Source organism: Lissotriton helveticus, chromosome 4_1 (genome assembly GCF_964261635.1).
Source record: "Lissotriton helveticus chromosome 4_1, aLisHel1.1, whole genome shotgun sequence".
NCBI lineage: Eukaryota > Metazoa > Chordata > Amphibia > Caudata > Salamandridae > Lissotriton > Lissotriton helveticus.
In genome coordinates, this window is record NC_136063.1 from 1,252,221,506 (window position 1) to 1,252,248,013 (window position 26,508).

The window sequence follows — 26,508 nt, forward strand, 5'->3', positions numbered from 1 at the left end:
ATCTGCATGGTGCATGCGCAGATGTAAGTAGGATATCACGTGAGAATAAAGTAATATTGCAGAGTTCTACTGGGGATTCCGCTTCTAATCCTTGTGACATTGCACAGAAGGTTAATGTAGCGACTGCAGAGATCTAATCGCAATAAATTGTGCATGCATGCATGCACGCACCAATTACACAGGTCACAGTTTATTCTGCAGGCCAGATTGTAATTCCATTAAGAATGGTGAGTGGATAAAGGAATTTGTTGCAGAAAAATGCGCTTGAGGGTACAGGTTCCAATCATAATGGGCTAAATCATTAAGTTAAAACACCAACTGAAGGGAGTTTTAAATAGCTTGTATGTCACAGGTTCAATCCTGTGAGATGGCTCTCTCACAGCATTGCACCGACTGTGTGTGTGTGTGTTATATTCCAGGAGAATCATGTGATTAAAGAACGAAACTTGAAAGGCTAAAAAAGTGAAATACGTACTTTTAAAAGTCACCGGGGTTGAACCAAAGGCAAACTCTACGCCATGAGTCCAGATAATAATCCATGCCCACAAGGTATTAATACGTCAGTGGGCAGAAAGAAGCGCAGTCTTGCAGGTAGATCCGCGACACTGTATTGGCTTCTCTCTACACTGCATGTGTTGCAATTGTAGGATATGATGCACTAGGCTGTGCTGAGCATAAAAAAACTGAAAAAAGATTCACAAAGAGCAGCAGTTAGGGCTCACAAGTTGATGAGCGTGTTTTTGAAAATCTGGTCCGACTACAGTCCTTTACATATACATAGAAAAAGGCTCTACCATCCTCCCTAGGAATATATATCACAATGGAGTACAGATTAACAGGAGAAAAGAAATTAAGGATGTGTACGTTCGCCAATGAAATAGTCTTCCGTTCCAAAAAGCTCTCTCTCTAGTCAGGAACAGACACATTCGTATATGCTAGGGCACAGAGGATACTGGCATGTGTATGGTTGTTTTATACTGGGGGTTTGTAGATCGAGGCATGAGTTTATTGATGACAGGACATAACGAAGCACTGCAGATACTGGACTGAGCAGTGCACTTTACACACTGGACATTGAATAAAGGCCTCGAGAACGTGCATTACAAATTGAGGCGCTGAATATATGGACATACAAAAGATGCTGTTGGAGTTGTGGATACTTGCTTGGGGGTGCTGCATTATTTACAGAGGCACTGCTGTAACTGGCTCGACTAACCGGCCGCCTTCGGTACATTAATAGTGGCATAGAATAGTTCAATAGTTTTTTGGAACTGTATGGGAAATCTATTGCTTCACATCCCATATATTTAATATCTATCCTACTGTAAAATATACGTTGTGCCACATTTCCCCCCAAACGTTTATAAGGTACGGAGTATGAAGTTGCGCTTCTGTTGTATGCCACTTGTATGCTACTTGTTTGCGAATATACTTTTGAGGACCTGGTTATTTTACAACAGCTTCACTAAACTGTATGGCGTATTTTTGTTGAATCTTGGTATCCTTGTTAAAAAAAATTGTTTTGACACCTCCAATACCAAATTTGAGTTCTACAATTTTTAAAGCAAATAAATAACGATGTACATATTCTTCACACCCAATCCCCACGGTGTCTTCCCACAACGTCATGTGGTTGGCTGTCGATGAGGCGACATGTAGGGTACATAACTTTTAATAATGGGCTTCAGTACAAATTAAACGTACTGCTCAATGCACACATAGCGAAATGTAACTGCGAAGGGCTGTTTTTTCATTTAAGAGAAAACTGACCAACTGATAAACACTCTAAAAATGGACTCTGTGGTAAGCAACGTGACTGTGTTCAGAACCACTAGATCCCTTAAATTACTCCCACAGATACATCTGTAAGTAACCATATAGCATATGCACTTCCGCTCAAAAAAGGCCCAATGTATTTTACTGTCCAAAGTCAATCCCAAAGTTACTAGGAAGAGTACCGCGATTAGAAAGGCAACTGCTGGTTTTTATGAAAATGCCCGAACAGAGATGAAAGTGGATAAGAAAACGGCAGTAAACATTCTGCCTCACAATAAATACTGTATCTACTGGAAGACTTAAGTGTTGGAAAAGGGCTGGGGAACACTCTCTCTCTCACCAGACTACTAGCAGAAGGAAAACAAATAATACCTGCAGGTTGGTGCCGTTAGAGGCCATTGCTGCTGTCCGAAGTTCGTCCGGGAGTACGGAACAGGGTTACGGCTATCGTTACACAGGTGCCCAGAATAGTCGCCTTCTCTTCCCAAAAACTTCACCGCAGGCCTCGACTTCAGGGCTTACTTCCGTGTTGATCGAAACCACCCAGGGCTGCGCACTTCCGCCTACGTCAACGCGCACACGCACACCTCCGCCCGGCGCGTGACCACCGCCGTGACGTCATCTTCTAGTAGCTACTTCCTGGAGAGAGAGTAAGGTGAGATGTCGAAACGCTGAGCTCACGGAACTTCTGTTGGCGTTACCTGCGTTAAACAGACGGTGTATTTATTATGCACGAGAAACATTTTTTCTGAGGCACATTCTGCCAAAAGAAATGAGTACGCCACCTTTAGGCTGGCCGTGTACAAATGTTGAACAGGAGGTACATTTTATGGACATTTATGTGGTGGCTTCACAATTATAAAATAGATGGTAACACAGATGTACGTCTCCTCCAGGTGAAGAGCATGCAAATATGTACGCAACACAGGGAGCTATAGGTTGTACATCAAACAATCTCGCTGTTCTCTTATTACTCATAACGGTTAATGGCCACACTTTAACACTCCCAACAAGTTAAATGTACTTCCTCTATTGAGCCACCCAGTACCGCAGGGGTCTAGCACACACAGTCTCACAACTAGGGCACAAGTCCTAAACAAGCATTTACAATGCAATAGGTCTCGCAATGACATTATTTTGAGCTATTGACATCGTGTAAGTTGAAAAAATTAAAAGGCATTGTTATTTACAATACCAAAAGCAACACCTATTGCATTGCATAGTGCGGTGTCCGTGCAGACGGCGCCGCGCGTATTAAAGAAAAAGAAAAAAGTGTGTTGGGGCAGAGAGAGAAGAAATAACGAGACTTGAGATTGGGGAATAAGGCACGGAGAAGACAGTACGAGGAAGGCGTCGGTGTGCAGTGAGACTCTATTCTTAACTAAGGCCACACCTTAGCAAACAAACGCTGCAGACCCAATCGCGAAGGTACTGGCGCCTAAAACGCTCTACTCCGAAAGAGCATTAAGTGAGTGATAATGCTATTAGTAGGCTTTAGGTGCTAGTTAAGTTGGTTGAAACTGCCTGTCACTGTTCTTTCGGATTTTAAATTGCACTGCGCCGCTTAAATCTTCTGCTCATTCATTTGCACTCTCCACTAATTTAATGGTTGCATTTAAACTATAACTGATGGTACTTGCATTTGATGTTTTAAAATCGAAACATTATCCTTAACTCATTAATTCCTCTTGTTTACCGCCTGTGGTCCTTCCCGTTCCACCACAGCTGTTGCTGATTGAGTGGAGGGAGCATCAAGGCTAGATTTCTCCTCACTTCTGCCAGAACACCTAGCGGATGCCATCTTGAGAGGGAGACGGTCTAGTCCCTCCATAAGTGTACCTGCCTCATAGTTCAAAAGTGTGGAATGGCGCAGCGGGCGCGCTGCCGGCGCACCAAAGGCAAGCCCGTCTGCGTCCGTCCGCATCCGGACCGTGTCCAGCGCCAGTTATGCTGCCGGTTTACATCCAGATAAGGTATTTTTGCCGACTCACTTAGGGCATCTAAATAATAACAGTAAATGTGGCCACCATATGGAAGTAGACAAAATCAGAGGCCCTGTAACTTGCTGATGATGCCGAGCAGAGTTGCCTTTCATTGAAGTCAAACACACAATGGTAGGAAATAAAGCAGCCAACTATCAGGTTCTAATAAGGGGGGATTAATTAATGCACGTTCCTTAGTCAAACATGCACTTGATATCAGAGAGCTAATCGTAGAACAAGAATTAGACTTTTTAAGCATAACAGAAACTTGGTTAAAGGAAGATTGTAACCCAGATATTGCAACTGCCCTGCTCCCCAACTATACGATCTGTAGGAAAGACAGAGAGGTTATTAGGGAAGGGGGGTTGGCCATTATCCACAGAGACTCACTACAATGGAAACATTTCGACCTACATACCATTAAGGGAGCTGAAAGCCTCGGCTTCTGCTGCGCTATAAATGGCTCCCTTTCATTTTCCGGGGCTTTGCTTTACAGCCCTCCTGGCCATAGTAGTGCCTTTCTTGACTCATTAGGGGAAACACTCACCCACACTCTTCTCAGATACACCAATTTCACCATGCTCTGTGATATTAATCTGCACCTAGAATGCGGTAACGACCCGGGGGTCGCCATCTTTCTGGAAATAACTACTCCCCTTAGCTTGAATCAGCTAGTTAGGGCGCCAACACACAGGGCAGGGCATACCATGGATTGAGTTTGCTCCAACTTCACCTCACTCCTTACAGATACAGATAGGCCTGGTCGGATCATTACTTTATCCCCTTGACCATCTTAATGCCTAAGACTGCACAGGCAGCAAAGAACACTCCTACGGCAGTGCCTAGGTGTAAATGGCATCCTGTTAGCTGCCAACCCTAACCTGCCCAATATTGCCCAAGAAAACAAGCCATTTCTTACTGGTGATCCCGTAAAGGATTCTTACAGTTTCCACACATGGGTGACGGCTATAAGTGAGGAATTAATCCCATCTAAACACGCTACTAGAAGGGGCAAAGCAAAATCGCATAATGACCCATGGTTTACAAAAGATCTAGCGAAGCAGCACCTACACTGCAAACAACTAGAAAGTAGATGGAGAAGGGGCTACGAGTTAGCCGATTTGCATGTTTTTAAAATTCACAGTAAACAATATCATACTGCTATTAAGTTAGCCCAAAAAGATTTTTTTAACAGACTACCAATGGCCAAGCTCAATCAAAAAGAGATATTTACAATCATAAAATCTTTGATTGACCCTCAAATCGTTACACTCAGAAATTCTCCCCTCTCAGACTCTTTGCAATGATATTGCGATATAATTTGAGGACAAGATTAAGAATATCCAAAAGGATTTTGGAAGAATAAGTTCACAAGAACTCGTCAATGATCATGATTTGGACCAGATGCACAATAGGTCCTCCTTGCATGCCTTTCAACCTGTCACTCTTCTGCGTACACACGCAGCAATATTAGCCTGTAAATCAGGTTCACCACTGGATGCGTGCCCCCGGTGATATTACATCAAATCATGGATATAGTAAATCCAGTGATCAACCACATTGTTAATTCCTCTCTTGGCTCCGGCACAGTGCCTGACGAGTGGAAGCTTGCCATAGTGAAGCCACTAAAGAAAAAACAAAACGTGGACTCATCCAACTTTTCCAATCTTCGGCCTATATCCCTGCGTCCAATTTTGGGTAAAATAACTGAACGAATGGTCTATAAGGAGCTCTCAAACTTTTTTGAAACCTCTCAGACCTTCCACCCTCGACATTAAGGTTTTCGCCCCAAACACTCTATAGAATCTGCACTGCTAGAGATAACACATTCTGAAATTCATCACAGATAATGGCAGGAAGGCAGTGCTGATTTGTCTGCCTCCTTTGATACCATCTCTCACAACATACTTTTGGCCAGACTAAAATCTTTCAGCATTTCTGACACTGCAGTGGCCTGGATCAAGTCCTTCCTGACCAACCGGAGGCAAGCGGTCTCTCTCGGCCCCTTCCTTTCTTCAGAACTCCTCATTACTGCAGGAGTCCCACAGGGCTCATCACTCAGTCCACTTCTATTCAATTTATACATGGCTCCGCTTATCTCCCTTATTTCATCATATGGGATTGACATAACATCTTATGCTGACGATACACAGCTTATCCTGTCCCTTGATAAAAATTCTATGGATGCAGAGGAAAAGTTTAAATTCCGCCTTACGGAGGTCATCAAATGGATGAAAAACAACCACCTCCGTTGTAATACAGACAAGACAGAAATCCTGCTGATATGAAAAGACAATCCCTTTCAACCTAAGGCCTGGTGGCCTGATGATGTAGCAGCCCCCCATCTATTGTGGAAGTGCTTACAAATCTGAGAGTTTTGTTCGACTTTTCTCTCTCTTTGAAACCCCACGCACTTAGGGTGGCTGGGACCTGCTTTGGTTGAATTAAAACCTTGAATTTTTTTTGTTGATCTTATCCCTCTTTCAGCCAGGAAAACAGTTGCGGTGGCGCTGATACTTTTGCGCCTAGACTATTGTAACAGCCTCCTGGCAGGGGCCAATAAATCAACCCTGAGGAGGCTGCAGGTGGTGCAGCATGCAGCAGCCAGATTGGTCTTGAAACGTCCTCATAGGGCTTCCACCTCAGCAGCACAGGAGAATTTTATTAATACTTCTTGTTACCACCTTTAGAGCTATTCGCCGACTGAGATCAGTATATCTTTGAACAAGATTCACACTATATACTACAATGTGTTAGGTCCAAAGGCCTGGAATCTAATGCCAAATAAATTGAGATCGATAGAACCTGAAATGCAGTTTAGGAAGGCCCTAAAGGCCTGGATCTTTGGAGCAACTGATGAATTCTGCCAAGCCCTCATCTAGGTCTCCATTCTCCACTGCTAAGTTTGTTTTTATCTGTATAGCGCCAGGAGGCTCCTTCCGGAGTGACAGGTTGCCCTTTATAAATACCACATTTTTAATTTCATTTCAGTCAGTGTACCTGTGTGTGGGTAAGTATCTGCAAGTCTGTGAGTAAGTCTGCCTGTACCTGTGTGCTAGTGTCCATACCTATTAATATAAGACTAAGCAACAGAATGTCCTGGGGCAGCACGGGTTTGGCGGCCGGGGCTGGCCCACGTTTTCCCACACAGAGTTTCCTCGGGAGGGGGTATCCACTCTCTCCGGGGTGGGGTTGGGCGACAGGCGCTCTGCTAATTGGGGCAGTGGGTAGTTTGTAACCTACAGAGCAGGGTGGGGGGGTTTTGTTCACAGGGGGGGGAGGGTAATCCACACGAAGTTGAGAAGAAAGAAGGGTGGGGGTATAATGCATGATGTAATGATCTTTACTTGTACTGCTTTGAAATGTTGGGAGGGCAATTGGGAGGGTAGGGGTGTTGGGAGGTTTTTACGGCCACGTATTATTGGTGTTAACAGAGTCGGTGAAGACACCGAAATGCAAGGACAGGTCAGCTCACACAGTAATGGATATGGCTAGGAGATGGGAAAAAAGTCTCAAAGTTCTGAGCTGGAATGTGAACGGGTTAGGCGACAGGCTCAAGCGTACCATAGTCCTACAGTTCATTAAACGTCACCATCCTGATGCAGTCATGCTGCAAGAGACGCACCTAATGGGTAACACATGCCAAGCCCTCAACAGATGGGGATACACTCTAGCGGCTCATTCAGGCTTCACCTCTGGCTCCAGGGGCGTGGGGATTTTGCTGCGTCGCTCCCTGCCCTTCCACATAGACCGCACAGAGTCAGACCAGCAGGGCAGATTTGCAGCATTGTCTGGGAGATGGGAGGGTCGCAGACTAAATCTGCTTTCTGCATATATCCCACCTGGCCTCCAAAATCAAGCATACACAGACCTGGGCAGGCTCTTACTCTCCCTCCCTGACGGTCAGTTGGTCACAGGGGGAGATTTCAACGCAGTAGTGTCGGGAACCCTAGACAGACATCCTCCTAGAGACTTACCACAAGGGCAAAAATGGCTAGCTGACTTCTTGGAGGCCTTTGGGCTCACAGACGTTTGGCGGCTGATGCACCCTACGGATAGACATTTCACCTTCTTCTCCGGCCCGCACCGTTCATTCTCCCGCCTAGATTATATTCTTACTCCACTACAGCACGACACGACCATACACGAGGCAACACACCTAACCACTCACCAATCTTTACACACATCACGGTGGGGACTAAAAGGGAGGGCTGCGTCACTCCAATAAATGCCTGGCATTTGAAGAATGAGGAGCTTAGGAAGACGTTGTCCCGGTCAATAACTCAATACTTCGACCATAATGTAGGGTCGGTGGGTTGCCCCGTGACCCTGTGGGAGGCCTTTAAGACCGTGCTTAGGGGAGAGGCTCTGGCAGCCATCTCAGGCAGGCGAAAGGACAGGGAAAAACAAATTACCTCCATGGAAGCGGACCTTGTGGCGCTAGAGAGGGACGCACGTGACAGTGGGGAAGCAGACGTGCAACATCGACTGCAGCTCAAAACATCGGAATATAGGGAACTAGTCACGCAGGCGGCCCAAACAATGGCTCGACACAAAGCAGGTAGGTTATATGACAAGGGCGACAAAGCTGGAAAACTTATAGCGTGGCTTGATAAAAAACAATAGGCCAATAAAATAGTGCCAGAAATACAAACGGCTTCAGGGACCATAGTCACGGAACCCCGAGAGATAGTAGCTGAATTTGCGCGACACTTCAAACAGGTCTATAGTCGAGGGTCAGACCGCCCGGAGGAGGACTCGGTAGCTCTGTTGTCAGACATACGGATGCCTTGCCTGTCGGACGTCGATCGGGACGCCCTTGAGGCTCCACTCGACGTCGCTGAACTTGAGCGTGCGATAACAGACCTTCGCCCAGGCAAAGCCCTCGGAAATAATGGACTCCCAATCGAGCTTTACAAGCTCAAACCTGACGCCCTCAGTATGCACCTCAAAAACATGTTTGGGGAAAGCAAAGTGGCGGGACTGTTGTCGCGAGACCAACGCCTAGCAACCATAGTGGCCATACCGAAAGAAGGGAAACCGAAAGAGTCCTGTTCCTCATATAGACCTATCTCGCTGCTTAATGCAGAGCCGAAAATATTGGCCAAAACGCTTGCTAATAGGCTTCAATCAGTCCTCCCCACCCTGGTTCACCCAGACCAATCAGAGTTCAAGCCCCACCTCAATACGGCACTTAATATTCGCCGCGTCAACGGGGTACTGGGGCAGCGCCACAGGTTGCAAGAAGATGCGGTGGTGGTCTCGCTCGACGCCACTATGGCATTTGACACCATAGAATGGCCATACATGATCGCGGTACTTCGTAAACTGGGCTTCGGCCCTAATTTTACGGCATGGGTCAGTCTCCTCTATATCGAACCACTAGCTCAGGTGCTAGTCAACAATAAGGTCTCTGAGGTTTTCACCCTGGAGAGAGGGACTAGGCAGGGCTGCCCGCTCTCCCCCCTTCTATTTGCGCTTTCCCTCGAACCCCTTGCCGCTTGGATCAGGCAAGACGTCTACCATAAAGGGATAGCATGGGCGGATGGATGGGAGGACAAGATCTCCCTATACGCCGATGATATCCTTCTATACCTCTCTAAGCCGCGAAGATCTATTATGGCGGCACTTGATATTTTCAAGAGTTTCGGGAGAAACTCCGGATTTCGTATCAACTGGAGCAAATCTCACCTTTTCGTCCTCCATGGCAACCCCCCGAGGCTTCCCGACACATGCCCGATCACAGTGGCGGAGGATGGTTTCAAATACCTTGGAGTCTTTGTCTCCACAGACAAGACTAAGAATTACGAAAATAATCTACTACCGCCTCTGAGACGGCTCCAACGTGATGCCAAGTCCTGGCAGCAACTCCCATTGTCATTGCTGGGCCGAGCGGCCCTCTTTAAAATGATGGCACTGCCGAGATTTCTTTATGCCCTACAAAATTATCCAGACCTGGTACCTAACTCGTATTTTGTAGCAATTGAAGCAGCACAGCGGGACCTCCTCTGGGCAGGTACGACTAGAATTGCGCTGCATAAACTCACATTGGGATGGTACGACGGTGGGATAGCCCTCCCTGACATCCGTAAATATTACTGGGCCGCTCACCTCTCTGCGATTAACCAAGGGACATATAGTAACGGTAACGATCCCGGGTATGGGATGGACAGATGGCTGCTTCCTGGGGGGAATTACGAAGCTGCACTCTACTCCAAACCGGGTAAATACCAGCTCACTGGACCAACAAAACACTCAGTGCAAATATGGCACATAGCACAGCGGAAGCTCGGTTGCTCAAATATCCTTACCATGGCTACTCCACTGTTGGACAGGCCACGTGTAAGGCTTGCTCCCTCCCCGCACGACCAGGCCCGAGCCCCGCTTCTCAGGCGTTACACGCAACAACAACCCGTTTCCCGTCTCCTATAGGGCCCCTGCCCCTGAACATCTCCACATCGTGGGCCCGATTCCCTACCGGCCCTCTCGCCCGGCCTGGGCGCCATCTTGGACACGGCACCACGAGGCCACGTGGCCTCCGATCAACCCTAACCCTGGGCCTGGCCAGGCCCCGACATCCCGGCACCACCATCCACCCAGGAGGTGAGCGGACTACTTGGCAGGTCAATGGGAGAAAGAGGTGTCGATGGCTCTCCCCCGCCAGGTGCCGATCGCCCCCAGCTCCCCCAGGCGCTGGCTCCACCCCCCTGCTGGGTGTCTGGACTCCCTCATCCCGGACCTCCCGACCTCCCAGTGCGAGGGTCCGGACATCAAAGGGCGCCAGACCTATAACTGGCGCAGCTCCAGAGCAGGAAGGCAGTTGTATCCTGGAGTCGAGAGACGCAGTGAAGAACTCATCCTTGACGGACTACTGGCGCTGCCGTAGCCCTGCCTTGCGAACTACCGATCCGCCTGCTGGCGCTGCCGCGGCTCTCTGCACCCATCTTCATCGGGACCTGCTGGCTCCGCCGCGGACCGTCACTACCTTCAACCATCCCGGGACCTGCTGGCTCCGCCGCGGCCCGATCATCTAGAACGCCGAGCTCGAGGATTGTGAGCTAATTCATCTACCACCACATCCCCCAGAGTGGTACCGAGACTGTCCCGCTACCCCCCTTACCCAACCAAGAGACTAGAATAGAGGGGACCCCGGAGTCCAGACCTCCTTGTACCATCTCACCGTACTTAAAGAATTGCTTATAAAGTAACGTTGAACCTTATCCTTGTGTGGTGTACGTCAGTGGGGGGGAAGTTATTTGTCTGTACGATTGCTGGAGACGGATCTCCCCGGAGACCTCTCCCCTTATCCTCGGCCGACCCTCCCGGTCCGTCTAACATTGGTGGCCAGCGACGGGATCCGAATCAACGCGTAATCGTACAGAGAGTAGCTCACCCCACGACAAAACCACAATGTCAACCAAAGAAAGCGGATCCACCGAAAAATTCCAGATGGAGAAATTGGAAGAATACAGCCATCGTGAGTTGAAACAATTCTGCATTGAACTAGGTATCGCTACCACCGGTCTGAATACTAAAGACGATTTCAAGCACGCCATTGAGTCATGGGCAGAAACCGGGGCCGTCAGACCCCCGGACCAAAATCTCGCAACAGCAGAGAAAGACACCACGGCTCCCGAGGAGCGAAGAACGGGTCTCTCGCAAGATGAGATCCAAGAACGAGAAAGAAACCGACTACATGAGCTAGAGATGGCCCGGCTCAAAATGGATGGCGAACTCAAATTAGCCGAACAAAAACTAAATCTGGAACATCTGCGGCTCCGAGAAGAACGGGAAGAGAAACAGAGACAAAGAGAGCTTGAAGAGAAGAGACTGGCGTACGAACACGAACGCAAACTAGCTGAGATAGACTTACGCAAGCAGAACAAAGAATTAGGAGTGCCCGAGCAACCGCGCCCCCCGGGGGTGACGGAAAGGAAGGTACACATCCCCAAGGATGTCGTTCGAGAATATTTCCGAGAGGACGACATACAGCAATGGTTCAAGGCCTACGAGATCGCTATGACCTCCCACCGGATCGATCGAAGCGACTGGGGAGCCGGTCTATGGGGGAGGTTCGTCAATGAGGGCCGCGATGCCCTGCTACAGCTCCCAGACCATCTGATGACCTCCTATGACCACATGAAAGCTACCCTCCTCACCCGCTATGGGCTCACACCCGAAATGTACCGCCAGAGGTTCCGAAACTGCACTCGGATCCCGGGCACAACTTGGGTGGAATACGTGAACTATTTCAGCCGGGCCTTCGAGGGGTGGATCAAGGGAAGCAACGTAACGACTTACGAGCAACTCTTCAATCTCATGGTATGGGAGCATCTATCGAACAACTGCTTCGTCGAGCTCAGGCAGCACCTCCTCGACAGTAAATTAACTGATCCACGACAGCTTGCCGCCGAGGCTGACCGGTGGGAAATTACCCGAGTGGGCCGAACTCGGCCCCATGAACAGAACCGGAACAACCACGGTCAGCACCGTCCCCGAGGAGGAGGAGGGGGCCAGGGACGAGGGAGAGACAACGCCCCGGCCGCTCCCGCTACCAGCACCCCACCCCCGGCCAACCGGGGCAACACCCCGGCGCGGCCGGGATACAGAGCCAATGTCACGTGTCACCGATGCCAGCGAGTCGGCCACTACGCCAACGACCCGAATTGTCCACAGAGCCAGACTCCGAGACCCCGCCAGATGGCTGCCGCCACCCTGGGGGAAGAACAAACCTACGAAGAACATGAGGAATGTGAGCAAGAACGCCAGGAATGGGAACCAGCCGCCATGGTTCTAGCGTGCCTAGGGGGAAGAGACATGGTCCCGCGGGTCCCCCTACCCGCCAACACCCGGAAGTACAGTCAATGGGTGAACATTAATGGACGCCGGGCCGAAGCCCTACGTGACACCGGGGCCAGTGTAACGGCCGTCCGATGTCACCTGGTGACCCCCGAACAGATTCTGCCGAACGTCCTCTGCCCTGTCCGTTCAGCCGACAATTCGGAGAGTCTATGTCGGATGGCTTGCGTCCCCTTCGAGTGGGGAGGAGTCTCCGGCATGTTGGAAGTGACGGTCCGAGATGATGCCCCCGTAGACTGTCTCCTGGGAAATGATCTTGAGAGTTCCCCGTGGGCCGCCGTAGAGAGGAGAGAGCACCTAGGGATGTTGGGCATCCCGGATTGGGCGTGCGTAACCACCCGGTCCATGGCTGCCCGTGCCATCCCCCGACCCGAAGAACCTGAATGGCCGGCACCTCCTCCCCCGGTCGCTCCAGACACCGACCGTGCCGTCACCCCAGAACAAACTCCCGAGGGGCTCGTTCAGCCTCAGGACCTTCCCGGCCTGGATCAGTGGCGTCAGGAGGGGGGGCCCACCCAAGAACAGTTTCGCCACGAGCAGAAGACCTGTCCCTCCCTCGAGGGACTCCGCCAACAAGCCCTCGCCCAGAGTGCAGGGGATACCTCCGGAACCCATTGGGTCTATTGGGACAATGACCTGTTGTACAGCGAACAGAGAATCGCAGAGTTAGGGGCCAGTCGAGTACTAGTGGTGCCCCTCCGCTTTAGAGACTTCTTGCTAAACCTGGCCCACGATGTCCCCCTGGCTGGCCACCTGGGTCAGGATAAAACCTACAGTCGCCTGGTGACCCACTTTTTCTGGCCCAAGATGAGGAACGACGTACTCCAACACTGCCGATCTTGCCCCACGTGCCAGGCCAGCGGGAAGAGCGGCCGCAAGCTTAAAGCACCTCTGCAACCTTTTCCAGTGGTCACCACCCCGTTCGAGAGGGTGGGGATAGACATTGTGGGACCCCTTGACCCCCGTACAGCACAAGGACATCGGTTCATCCTAGTACTGGTGGACCACGCCACCCGCTACCCCGAGGCTGTTCCCCTGCAAACTGTGACAGCCCCGGTAGTCGGCCGGGCCTTGATGGGGATCTTCTCCCGGGTGGGCTTCCCCCGAGAAGTCGTCAGCGACCGGGGCACAAACTTTATTTCAAAATACATGAAGTCCCTCTGGCAACAGTGTGGGGTCACCTACCGATTCACGACCCCCTATCACCCTCAAGGAAACGGACTGGTTGAGCGGTTCAACCGCACGCTCAAAGGGATGATTGGGGGGTTGGAAGAGCCCCTCCGTCGCCAGTGGGATGTGCTACTACCGTGCCTTCTCTTTGCCTACCGAGAAGTCCCCCAGAAGTCCCTCGGCTTCAGCCCGTTCAAACTCTTGTATGGGCACCCGGTGCGGGGGCCGCTCAGCCTAGTCAAAGAGGGCTGGGAAATGCCCCCTCTAAAGAACCCTCCAGATGTTTTCAAGTACCTCCTAACCCTCCGCAACCAGACCAGGCGGTTCAGAGAGATGGCAAAAGCAAACCTGGAGGCCAGTCAGGAGGACATGAAAAGGTGGTACGATCAGAATGCATCCTCCATCGAATTTGAACCCGGCCAACAAGTGTGGGTAATGTCTCCCACCGAACCATGCGCCCTGCAAGACAAATGGACGGGGCCCTTCAAAGTAATCGAGCGCAAGAGCCCTGTCACCTATCTCATCGATATGGAATCTTCACGAAACCCTCTCCGGGTCCTCCACGCTAATAGACTTAAACCCCACTTTGTACGCTCAGAGCTCAGCCTCTTGATGGCAACCGACAATGGAACCGAGGAGGACTCCGAACCCCTCCCTGACCTCCTACGGTCTCGGGAGAAGGACGGCTCCGTGGACGGGGTCCGACTCTCGGAGGCCCTCACCCTGGAACAGCGCCAAGGCTGCCGAGACCTCCTGCTGCAGTTCGCCACCCTGTTCTCCCTCACCCCAGGGGTCACCCCCTGGTGCTTACACGACGTGGACACTGGAGACAGTCCCCCTGTCCGCCATCGGGCCTACCGCGTACCAGATCGGGTACGGGCCTGCATCCAAGAGGAGGTGGCCAAGATGCTCACGCTCGGGGTCATCGAGCCCTCAGACAGCCCCTGGGCCAGCCCAGTGGTACTGGTCCCCAAAGCGGCCGCCCCCGGCGCCACGCCGGAGCTTCGGTTCTGCGTCGACTACCGGGGCTTGAATGCGGTCACCAGAACAGACGCACGCCCCATCCCCCGAGCAGATGAACTAATCGACCGCATGGGAGCTGCCCGCTACCTCAGCATCTTCGACCTGACAGCGGGCTACTGGCAGATCGGTCTCACACCCCGGGCCCAAGAACGATCTGCATTCTCCACTCCTGATGGCCACTATCACTTCAAGGTCATGCCATTCGGCATGAAGAATGCCCCAGCAACATTTCAGCGGCTAGTGAACCAGGTCCTGGCAGGACTCGAAGAATTCAGCGCCGCCTACCTGGACGATATCGCTGTGTACAGCCGCCACTGGTCCGACCACCTCCACCACCTCCGAGAGGTGCTACAGGCCCTCCAGCGAGCTGGCCTCACGATCAAGGCCAGCAAATGCCAAATTGGCCAGGGGTCCGTGACCTATCTCGGGCACCAGGTGGGAAGCGGTCTGGTGGCCCCTTTGCAACTCAAGATCGCTGCCATCCAGTCGTGGCAGCCCCCCATCACCCAGACCGAGGTCCGCGCCTTCTTGGGACTCACAGGCTACTACCGGCGGTTCGTGAGGGACTATGGCAGCATTGTAGGGCCCCTCACGGAACTCACATCCAAAAACCAACCCAAGAAGGTCAACTGGACCCCAGACTGTCAAGCGGCCTTCGAGAAGCTGAAGGCCGCCATGTGCTCCGCCCCGGTGCTCCAGGCCCCCGACTACAGTCGGGAATTTATCGTCCAAACAGATGCCTCCGACCATGGCGTTGGGGCAGTCCTTTCCCAGCTGAACCCCGAAGGACTTGACCAGCCAGTGGCTTTCATCAGCAGACGGCTCCTGGCCCGAGAACAACGCTGGAGCACCATCGAGAGGGAGGCCTTCGCCGTGGTATGGGCCCTCAAAAAGCTCCGGCCTTATCTCTTCGGCACCCACTTCCGGGTCCAGACCGATCATCGACCCCTGCAATGGCTAATGCAGATGCGGGGGGAAAACCCGAAACTACTACGTTGGTCCATCTCCCTGCAGGGGATGGACTTCACTGTGGAACATCGACCCGGGCAAGACCACGCCAACGCAGATGGCCTGTCACGCTTTTTCCGCCTCGACGAGGAGAGTCCCCAAGAGGATGGGTGACTCTCCCCGCCTTCAGCTGGGGGGGACGCATGTTGGACAGGCCACGTGTAAGGCTTGCTCCCTCCCCGCACGACCAGGCCCGAGCCCCGCTCCTCAGGCGTTACACGCAACAACAACCCGTTTCCCGTCTCCTATAGGGCCCCTGCCCCTGAACATCTCCACATCGTGGGCCCGATTCCCTCCCGGCCCTCTCGCCCGGCCTGGGCGCCATCTTGGACACGGCACCACGAGGCCGCGTGGCCTCCGATCAACCCTAACCCTGGGCCTGGCCAGGCCCCGACATCCCGGCACCACCATCCACCCAGGAGGTGAGCGGACTACTTGGCAGGTCAATGGGAGAAAGAGGTGTCGATGGCTCTCCCCCGCCAGGTGCCGATCGCCCCCAGCTCCCCCAGGCGCTGGCTCCACCCCCCTGCTGGGTGTCTGGACTCCCTCATCCCGGACCTCCCGACCTCCCAGTGCGAGGGTCCGGACATCAAAGGGCGCCAGACCTATAACTGGCGCAGCTCCAGAGCAGGAAGGCAGTTGTATCCTGGAGTCGAGAGACGCAGTGAAGAACTCATCCTTGACGGACTACTGGCGCTGCCGTAGCCCTGCCTTGCGAACTACCGATCCGCCTGCTGGCGCTGCCGCGGCTCTCTGCACCCATCTTCATCGGGACCTGCTGGCTCCGCCGCGGACCGTCACTACCTTCAACCATCCCGGGACCTGCTGGCTCCGCCGCGGCCCGATCATCTAGAACGCCGAGCTCGAGGATTGTGAGCTAATTCATCTACCACCACATCCCCCAGAGTGGTACCGAGACTGTCCCGCTACCCCCCTTACCCAACCAAGAGACTAGAATAGAGGGGACCCCGGAGTCCAGACCTCCTTGTACCATCTCACCGTACTTAAAGAATTGCTTATAAAGTAACGTTGAACCTTATCCTTGTGTGGTGTACGTCAGTGGGGGGGAAGTTATTTGTCTGTACGATTGCTGGAGACGGATCTCCCCGGAGACCTCTCCCCTTATCCTCGGCCGACCCTCCCGGTCCGTCTAACATCCACTATGGGCATCCGAAACACTAGGCAACTTGGGACGTACCAAGGGGTTCCACAACTGGGACCTTATAGGAATCTCGCAAATTAAAGACTTATGGGGCCCCAAAGGGATTCATTCCTTTGTCCACTTGCAAGAAACGCACGAACTAGCACAAACTGAATACTTCAGATACATGCAAGTAAGACACTCCCTCCAGTCAAACATTCCGAAGGGACAAAACTACCGCAAGCCTCCCCGCTCGAAGACAGACTACTAGACGGACACATTCCAGAACACGCCATCTCTCTCACATACAAAAAATTGATTAATAACCCCCCTGACTCGCTCCTTTCCCTTAAAGAGAAATGGGTTGCTGATGGGCTAGAGATTGACGAAGAAGAATGGATGTACGCGCTTTCCTCCCCTAGGGAAGTGGCAATCACGGCCAGACTGCGGCTAATCCAACTGAAAATATTGCACAGAGTATACATCTCCTGCACAAGACTACAGTTGATGGGGAAGGGGGGAGAAGGGATTTGCAGGAGGGGTTGCGGTGAGACGGGCTCTTTCTTCCATATACTGTGGGATTGCCCAAAGATACGAAAATACTGGAGACGGGTGGTGCAATGCATGCAGGAAGTATGGGGGTTTATATACGCCCAGAGGCTAAGAGATGTCTCCTGAACGTCTGGGAGCCTACAGACTTGCCTGCAAAAGGGAAAATTTGGGTAACACTTGGACAAATGGTGGCAAAAAGAAACATCGCCAGATTGTGGGGCGCCCCTACCCCCTGAAACTGGTAGACTGGCAAAATGATATGGACTGGTGCATGCTGCAGGAAAAGATTGTGTACGCGGCGAGAGGGTGTCCTCGGAAATGGGGGGAGGTGTGGTCATGCTGGAATGACTTCAGAGGTAACATTTGCGAGCCTCCGCAGGCCCAACAAACTGGCTTAGAAGATATAGAATGAAAACTTTTTCTCTACAGCTGTATATGTAAAATGTAACATATTGTCATTGTATTGCTGGTGTTGTAACGGACTCTAACATGTAATTCACTGGCCGCGTTTGTTCTCTCTAATCTAATAAAAAAAGAAATAAAAAAAAAAGGCATAATGTTTTGGTGAAAATGCAGAGTTTACCTTCACTTTTTTTACACAAAATCACTGCAACAGCGAGGCGCCCCGTGTGTAGCTTTTTATACACGGTAGTAAAAAAATGTAATTAAGTTGCCTCAGTTACAGTTTTGTTCTTGCCATGTTCACACTACAGGTATTCAAGCAACAGCAATTAATGATGGCATTTCATGGCAAGTCTGTCAGGTTGCAAAAGCTTACAGTTAAATGGTTCAGCAATTCTAATAGACGTGCACGTTCTCCAAAATAAACGTAGGTACATATATGTGGTTTGATGCACACAGCTAATTAGTGTATCATCCAATCAAAAATGGCGCTTTTGATTCAGGGAAATAAAATAGTGTTCTGTGACTGGAAACATAGCTTCAAAAAGATCAATATAACTCCCTTTTCAGTTCACCGCTAATCTACATTTCCTTTTGGTATTTTAAGACAAAGCTGGTTGTGGAGTCAAGGTCCAACTTCCAAGCACTTCATAAAGTTCAAAACTTTGAAAGAAATAACTGGCTATACAAAATGAAAGCACACATCCACTACAGAAACAGGCCTTTTGAAGAGGTGGGATTGGTTCAGAGGTCGGAGCCTCCTCCGGGCCTGTGTCCCCCAGGGCTTAACGCCATGGAGGCTGCTGTGGTGACATGTCTACAGATCTGGTGCCATAGCAACTTGAACCCCACCCACCCCAACTTATCCCGGCATACCCTCATCTGCAAACCGGAAACTGTTGTGCAGCCGGAACAGAGCTCGCAGAGCGCGTGCAACACCCATGCATTGCAGGCAACGTGTAGAGCTTTATTTTATATATCTCATTTAGAGCATATATCCCTTTACAGAAGGGAGACCGATCGAACTAATTCACATTGTGACATCAACCTTGCAAAAAAATCAATGGATTTGTACGCAGATCGACCGTCACAAGTTTCAGCAACTTCGAAGTGAGAACCCGAAGGTAACGCTGGGGACTATTTGCCAGTGTTCAGAGGTAGTCCCTGCAGCCTGGACAGGCCTTGCACCTCTGTCTACCTCTGCACAAATCGACGAATTTACGTTTATCCCCAAATAACAGATTTAGTTGCCATGTAGAAACTTTAGTGTTAGAATCACATGACTGTTTGTCTCTTAAAAGCTCACCTCTGGCAGCTGTCAGTCGGTAAAAAAATCTGGTGCAGTGGGTATTAGTAGATAATTTGTGAGGGGGGCGTCTAAATTTCGACTGCCTACGGGCCTCCAGGCACTGGTCGTGGTGTGCACCCCTAGTCTCTCCTGTTAAGCCCCAGTTTCTGCTGCAGTGTGGTACCCTTAGATTGTGCTGGGGCTGAGGCCTGACATTGCCATCCTGGCGCGTGCTGTTTCCCGCATGACCCGCGCGCTGTATGCATCCCCTGCTGGAAAGACTACGCTCGCCAGGCAGACCCTTTGAAATTGCTTGAAACCATTAAAACATACTTTACATTTTTGCTTACAGACGGTAATGACAATAATGACCCCTGCAATGGGCGCTTCCTTTTTCAAGGCTGCAGCTGTTCCGCCGAGCCCTCTTTTCCAGGAATTGCTTCTGCTTTGGGTACAGAGTAGCTCTGCAATAGCCGTCCCCTTATACATCTATTGGTGGTCCAGAAATACGAAATATACACACTGGCAGCTGTGTGGCGGTGGCTTTCAAAAGTGCCGCAAGAGACGTGGAGCGTGGACTGGCAGGCCTGCACCCCCGCTTCTTCATTACGCGTGTGCAAGTTATTTTGCAATCTTCTTGACTAGAAAATCGAAATGTTTTTACTTTCGCTACAGTTTATGTGTCATACGTATTGCATATGTGTCACTTTTTAAAACAAACAAATGAGTTCTACATAAACTTTTTTTGTTTGTTTTGTTGCAGTTTTATATAGCGTGAACACGACCTAAAGGTATCAGAGCGCTTTACATGAGCATCAGTTACATTACAGACATCTCAAACTATAAATAATCTGTAGAAAAGTCCCACCTCCCTCCTGTAAGTAGTTGCTGAAACTTTAAGGCCACTGAGTAGTTCCGTTTGGTACCCAAGATCAGATTATGTATGGTTCAGAGACCATTCCTCTATATTCCATCTCAACATTTAAATCTCATTTGTGGAGGAAAAGCTGCAGAGTTCTAACAACGTTTGGGGTTTTATCTCAGCCCTAGAAGGTGCAAGCAGTTTCTGGTTTCTTTTACGCTAGCCTGCACCGGCTAATAAAAGTATATTTTTTTTTCAAAAAGAGTTACATCGTGATCTAGTTAGAGGACACCCACATGTGTGCATGTGACACCAGTAAACAGTGTCAGAAATAGCACAGGAGAATGGCCAGGAAATAGTGACTGCCCCTCGAGTAAGCTTGTGCAAAACGGTGTACTTTTCCACGCAGAATTACGTAAAATGAATTTCAAGACATTATGCAAAATTAAGAGAAATACACTCTAGGGCCTATGGAGGAGAAATTGAACACAAACGCTTACCTCACGTTCAAAGTCATTCAAGACACTTACTGGCAAGGGGACAAGTTCGGGAGAAAAAGTCCCCTGAGACCGATTTTATGTTGAGGCTTTTCTCCCGTTCCCAAAATATATTTTTCTGCTTCAACCAGTGCTGGATAGCAAAAAGACGTTCCATATACGCTGCCAATTAGCGTAATTTACAAATTACGCGAGTGGCAAACATATTCTGCCTGGCCTATCCACGGGCCTGCAGAGAGGGCTCCACATAGTGATTGGGGATCCGATTTGTAGAACTTATCCATTCCCGGGGGACCAGTCAGGTTCACTTTTGATGCGCTAGTCCCTTCTGCAGGATGCCTAATGCCTAGCAGGAGCAGTGGCTTCTCCAGCAGACAAAGACGCATCAGGCAGACGAGTAACTGACCCCGTCCCAGCCCTACCGGCATTCATGAGGCCTATAGAGCCTGGGGAGAGCTCACACCTGTGATGCAGATCGATATGTTTGATGGGAATAGATATGCCAGAAAAATCCAACCACGCAGCGGATCAAATGAGGTATAAAAAGTCCGAGGGATACGGAAACCTGTCCGAGAAGGGCCACCCGGCAATCAGTAGTTATGTACACGCAGACTGCAGGGACGCACAGCAGCAGCAGTGCACTCACAGATACTGCTAGGAAATGGATCAGCAGTGGACTCGCAGCTACTGCGGAAACACATAGCGGAAGTGATGCTTATAATGCTGCGGTGCACAAAGTTATGCTGGGACACTCAGCAGCAGCGGTGTACTCACATCGACAAACAAATCATACTTTTTTCCCTCAATATTACATATTTTATCGCCAAATTCTCAAATATCGTCATATATGTTTGGATATGGTCAGTGTGCAGGGTAGTGCCTGCAGACTTTCTTATCTTTAGGGGGGGCATATGTTTCTAATTACCATGGCCGCACTAAGGCCATGCTAATTAGAAACAAAAGGCACCCCCTAAAGATAAGAAAGTGCTTCACGACAGCCGTGAAGCAGATGACCCAGTCCGGAGGGGCCGAACAAAAGGGAAAAAGGGCAGTGGCCCAAAAGCATCATTTTCAATGGGAAGCCAGCGTTTAGCATAAACGCTGACGCGACTCAATGAAAATGATGGGCGGAATTTCGAGTTCCTTTCTCAACTCTCCTTGCTCACAAGAGGTCTCGCAGTGCGAGCAGAGCGTTGCGTTGCAATGCTAGGCGAGACCTAAAAAAGAAGTGGAGGGACTAACCTAGTTAATCAGAATGCAAGTGGTATCAAGGCACGTGACACCGCGGCACGCAACATCACGGCGTGTAACATCACAGGAAGTGGCATCATAAGAAGTGACATCAGATCTTGAGCCCCACATATATGTTTTGCAGGTCTATCATGAGTACATTTGAGCACATTTCGAATATACACGCAAACTCTCCTGATTGAGGCAGAAGATTCACACTTTTGAAAGCTATGCATAACACAATGTTGCCTTTTGTCAGCTCAAACGGCCTCTACCCATAGTGCTTTGCAAGAAAAAACAGTGGTACTTAAATAATTCCAACGCCTCCTCAGCACTATATAAATTACTTTTATTTTGAGTAAATACAGGGAAAGACCAATGCATCTGACATTCTTACAGTGCATGCATATCTTGTAAACAGGGACTGAACAAAGTGAAAAGCGGCCTCTCTCAAGTATGTGTGAAGTGCTAACAAGGTGTGTGCCTCTGTTTCCACATCTCCTGCATTTGATTCTAAGTGTGAGGCTCCTGACTGCTGCCAGCCAGAAGACTCCAACAAAAGGAGGTCTGATGACCCCTCAAATTGGGCCTTTGTTCTGGGCCCAGCAGGAGTCAGAAATAAGAAAGCCCCGTCCAAGCCTGCACGTTGTTGCGATCGAAAGCAGATAACGTGCAGGCCTTGCAGAATGTGTCCCAGTGTTTGCAAATAACACTGGGACGAATTCAGCATATTTTTTTAGTGGGGACCAACTTCTTGGTAGGGTGGACAGTGTCCACTCTGAAAATAGTGGGCGGACGCCGTCCACCTGCGTGTACCCCCGACTCGAGCCCTGTTCACAACACTATATCTCCCCCTTTGTTAAAAAGTACAATCAGCAATTATACTGCATATTTGACTAGTCGTGGAGTCGTTGGCACTAGTCGTCCAGATTGACCGACATGAAGTGGTTGAGATGCACTGGTCAGGCACCGATGGTACAAGTTCTGATGCTTGATCTGGACAATAAGGCGTGACAGCCTCATCTGTAAGTGTTCGAGCTGATGATCGAAGGGGTAGGTGCTTGAAATGTGACGAGTCCCTAGTGACTGAGTGGAATGATGTGCAGTCACCATATGTCACTTGCACGTCACAACCCTAAAAGGATTGAGAGCAAATGGAGATTCTTTTTTCCGCTTTGCTTGACCAGGACTAAGTCACCTTCATTGAAAACTGTTTCTTGGGCTCGCTGATGCCGATCGGCATACATCTTTAGCTTGCACTTTCGAAAAGTGTTGGTGACCCGAGCTTTGTCAGCAGTCAAGGAATGCTCTACTGTCCGCTGTGGAAATTTGGTTCCGATGACTCTCCCAAATAGCCAAGAGGCCTGATTTTCACCTGTAGTGGAGGGAGAAGTTGAACGATAAACACGGAGGGCCTGACACAAGGTTTGATTTAATTCAATCCCCTTCATGGATGCTCACTGAATAACCCTTTTGACGATACCCATAAATAGTTTCACAACACGATTCGCTTGGGGCAACAGAGCTGTACCTTTTTGATGCTGGATATTCATTCTGAGTAGGGACTCTCAGACCTTTTTGCTGCTGAATGACAAACCATTGTCAGATTTGAGAATGGTGGGGATACCCCCCACGCTGCAAACATGTTGTTCCGCTGCTCAAAGACCTTGTCATGGTTTGTTGATGATAACTCCTCTACCACAGGGAAACATGAATATTCATCAATGACTACCATGAGATCATGTCCGTTTCCTAGGGGCCCAAAGAAATCAACAGTAATCCTTTCCCAAGCCTATAGGAAGGTCAGACATGGTCAGTGGATGTTGAGTCACTTTGGAGGAATGGAAGTTGCAGAGATGGCACTCTTTGAGTTCTCTCTCAGATCTCTTGTCTAAGTACAGGAACCACACTCAGTCTTTATGGGTTCTTTTGGTAGCTACAATACCACATTGTCTTTCATGAGCTTGTTTAATGACCCGTTGTCTTAGGCTCTGAGGTATGACAGTACTTGATCCTCTCAATACATCACCTTCTTTAGTGTTCATCCTGTCTGTTTTTGAACTTTTGAAACTCAACACCGTCAGCAAGAGGTCGAACACTCCTTTTCCAGGACTGAGTAAGAATGATGTCTTTGAGGATATGTATGTTCTTGTCAGCATTAGTGGCTTCAATAATCTGTTTGATTGATATGGCCACTGACGTTACTGGACTTCACAATGAAGTTGATGTACTCCTCAGCTGGCTTGGACATTGAACCGTGACTATTCCTCGGTACTCGTGAAAAATAAGCAGCAGGGTCCTGGTCTTTACCCGGCTTGTGTACAATTGTAAAATCGTACTCTTGCAGCCCAAACCCCAACTATCAATGTGAGGGGCATCTTGGATTTTGAATTTCCAAAGAAGGTGAGTAGTCCTTGGTAGTCCTTTATGATAGTGAAACATGTTCTGTACAGAAACACATGAACATGTTTGCAGGCCCATCCTGCAGCCAGACTCTCCTTCTTCATCTGAGAATAGGCATGATCCGTGTCAGACTGGCTTTGACTGGCATAGGGCGTAATGTGTCTCTGATCATTCGGATGACCATTATGTTGAGCAAGGAATGCCCCCCCCCCCTTATTGGGTTCACATCCACTGTGATCTCAGTGTGTTGCTTTGGGTCAAAGTAGGCCCACTTTGTTGCATTCTCAATTGCATGTTTTATTCTTTTGAAACTTTGATCACATTCAGTAGATCATTGGAATGGGACATTTTGTTTTGTCAACTCAATGTAGAACTTACAGTAGCAAAATCACGAACGTACCTTGAACAATAAATGGCCATACCTAGAAAGGATTGCAGCATGGTGACATGTTGCGGGGGTGGGGGAGGGGGGGCAAGTACCTGACAATGCATTCTCTTTATCAGGGTCGGGAGTCATTCCCCTATTAGAAAATATCTGTTTAAAATTTTTTTGTTTGGTCTTGTGAAACTCACATTTTGCTTCATTCAGGGAGAGACCTGCATCAGCAAATAATTGGCAAACTTGTGTAAGAGCTCTTTACATGTTGCTCTAAATACCAGTTTGTCATCACTGTAATTAAAACGTTTTGTGACAGGTTGAATTAATTATTCATCGTATAACATCCTGAAATATTCCTGCAGCTGAAGACACACCAATACCCAAACTTTTATATCTGAACAAACCAACATGAGTTGAAACAGTAGTGATGTATCAGCAATTCTCTTCCAACTCGAGTTGATGATATCCCTTGTTGAGGTCAAGGCTGGAAAAAACTTTGGCATCGTTCAATTGCATGGTCATGTCCGCTATGTGTGGACCAGGATGTCTTTCTTTCTCGATTGCTTTGTTGCCATGGTGCATATCAACACAGATGCGCACTGTACTTCTCTGTCCTTTATTTGGTGACACCCATGTTTTGGAGAGAGAGATGTGTTGTCACAATGAATATGCTGCCATTGACATTGTTGTGGTTTTTACTGTTTGTTTTTCCCTAAGGTCGTCCTTTGATGCTGTAGGTACTCTACTCGCAGCGGTGACACATGGTAGGTAGGTTGCCCACCCACCACGCTGTGTAGATCGTTTTTTCACTAGGTCCTGATGAATTGCCACTTATCCTCCAGACTATTTGGCAAGAAACATGGTGACCCCACTAGAGTAAAGCGCAGTTATCCTGAACCATTAATTCAGATAGTTGACACTCTTCTCCCTTTTTAACCAGATGGAGAGCCAACTTGAATAAAAATCTTTTGGGGATTACCCAACCTGTTTTAAATACCTTTCTCTACACCACATCTACACTTTTTAGGTCCCTCATCCCCACTGCACCAAACGGCAAGGAACAAAGGATCTCCGCAGAAGAGCCCCTCTATGAGTGCCCGTTGGGTATTGCAGCGTTGACCCGACGAGGAGCAGGCCCATATGATGAAGCATGACACCTAGCTGGCTGGGTGTGTGAGGACCCTAGTTCAGAAAGGAGGAATTTTCCTACCGCCGATTGTCGTAGGACAACCACTTCCCTTTGTGACAACCTGACATTCCTTATCTCTCTCCTCCACTCTTGACCCACTTAAGGAACTGCATACTCTCTTCTTTAGTATATGCCTTGGCATGTATGCATGGGCGGCCTCCTTCTCTTTAGGTTACCAGAAGTGCTACCTGCCTTTTCTGGCCCATTTGTTCTTCACCTCCCCTACAGTGACCTGTAGGTTATATCCCTGTGACTCCTACCAAGATGGAGGACACCCAGGGACTCAGTTTCAATGATGAAACAGTAGCCGACATCTTGAAGACGCCTTCCCTCCTAGGGGCGGTAGGTGATGCGGCCTCAGGTACACGATCAGAAGATTGGACATCTCTAACAACTATGAAAAGGGAATGGCTCAAAATTACCCTTCATCGAGCAATGATGACTGAGTACCTGCGGGCAAACATTGCTCCCAGTGGCTTCATAGTTAATATTTTCCCTAGGTTGTTTCTGGAGGACGTTACATTTAAAAAAGAGTGGTCCCTAGTTGCATGAAAATACACTAGGGACTTGCTTGTGTTATCATCAACACTGCCAAGAGGATAGCAGACGCCATTCTGGTCAGAATACAGTTTGCGGAAGGGGCACTTAAAACCACCATTCAGAAATAAACAGTGAAATTGCAGATAACAAGGAATATCTGTTGAAACTAAAAATAGCAAAACTACAGAAGGATATACAGAAATTCTA

The 26,508-nt window shown here is 49.4% G+C and overlaps 1 protein-coding gene across 1 annotated transcript in view; it reads right to left on the reverse strand.

Moving 5' to 3' along the window:
* The window catches only part of VPS4B (vacuolar protein sorting 4 homolog B), a 203,550-nt gene extending 201,183 nt beyond the window's left edge, over positions 1 to 2,367 (reverse strand). Inside the window, exon 1 of the mRNA XM_078687802.1 lies at positions 2,149 to 2,367. Coding sequence (XP_078543928.1) covers positions 2,149 to 2,175 — 27 coding nt within the window. The 5' untranslated portion in view covers positions 2,176 to 2,367. The remainder of the gene's footprint in view (positions 1 to 2,148) is intronic.
* Between the last annotated feature and the right edge of the window lie 24,141 nt (positions 2,368 to 26,508).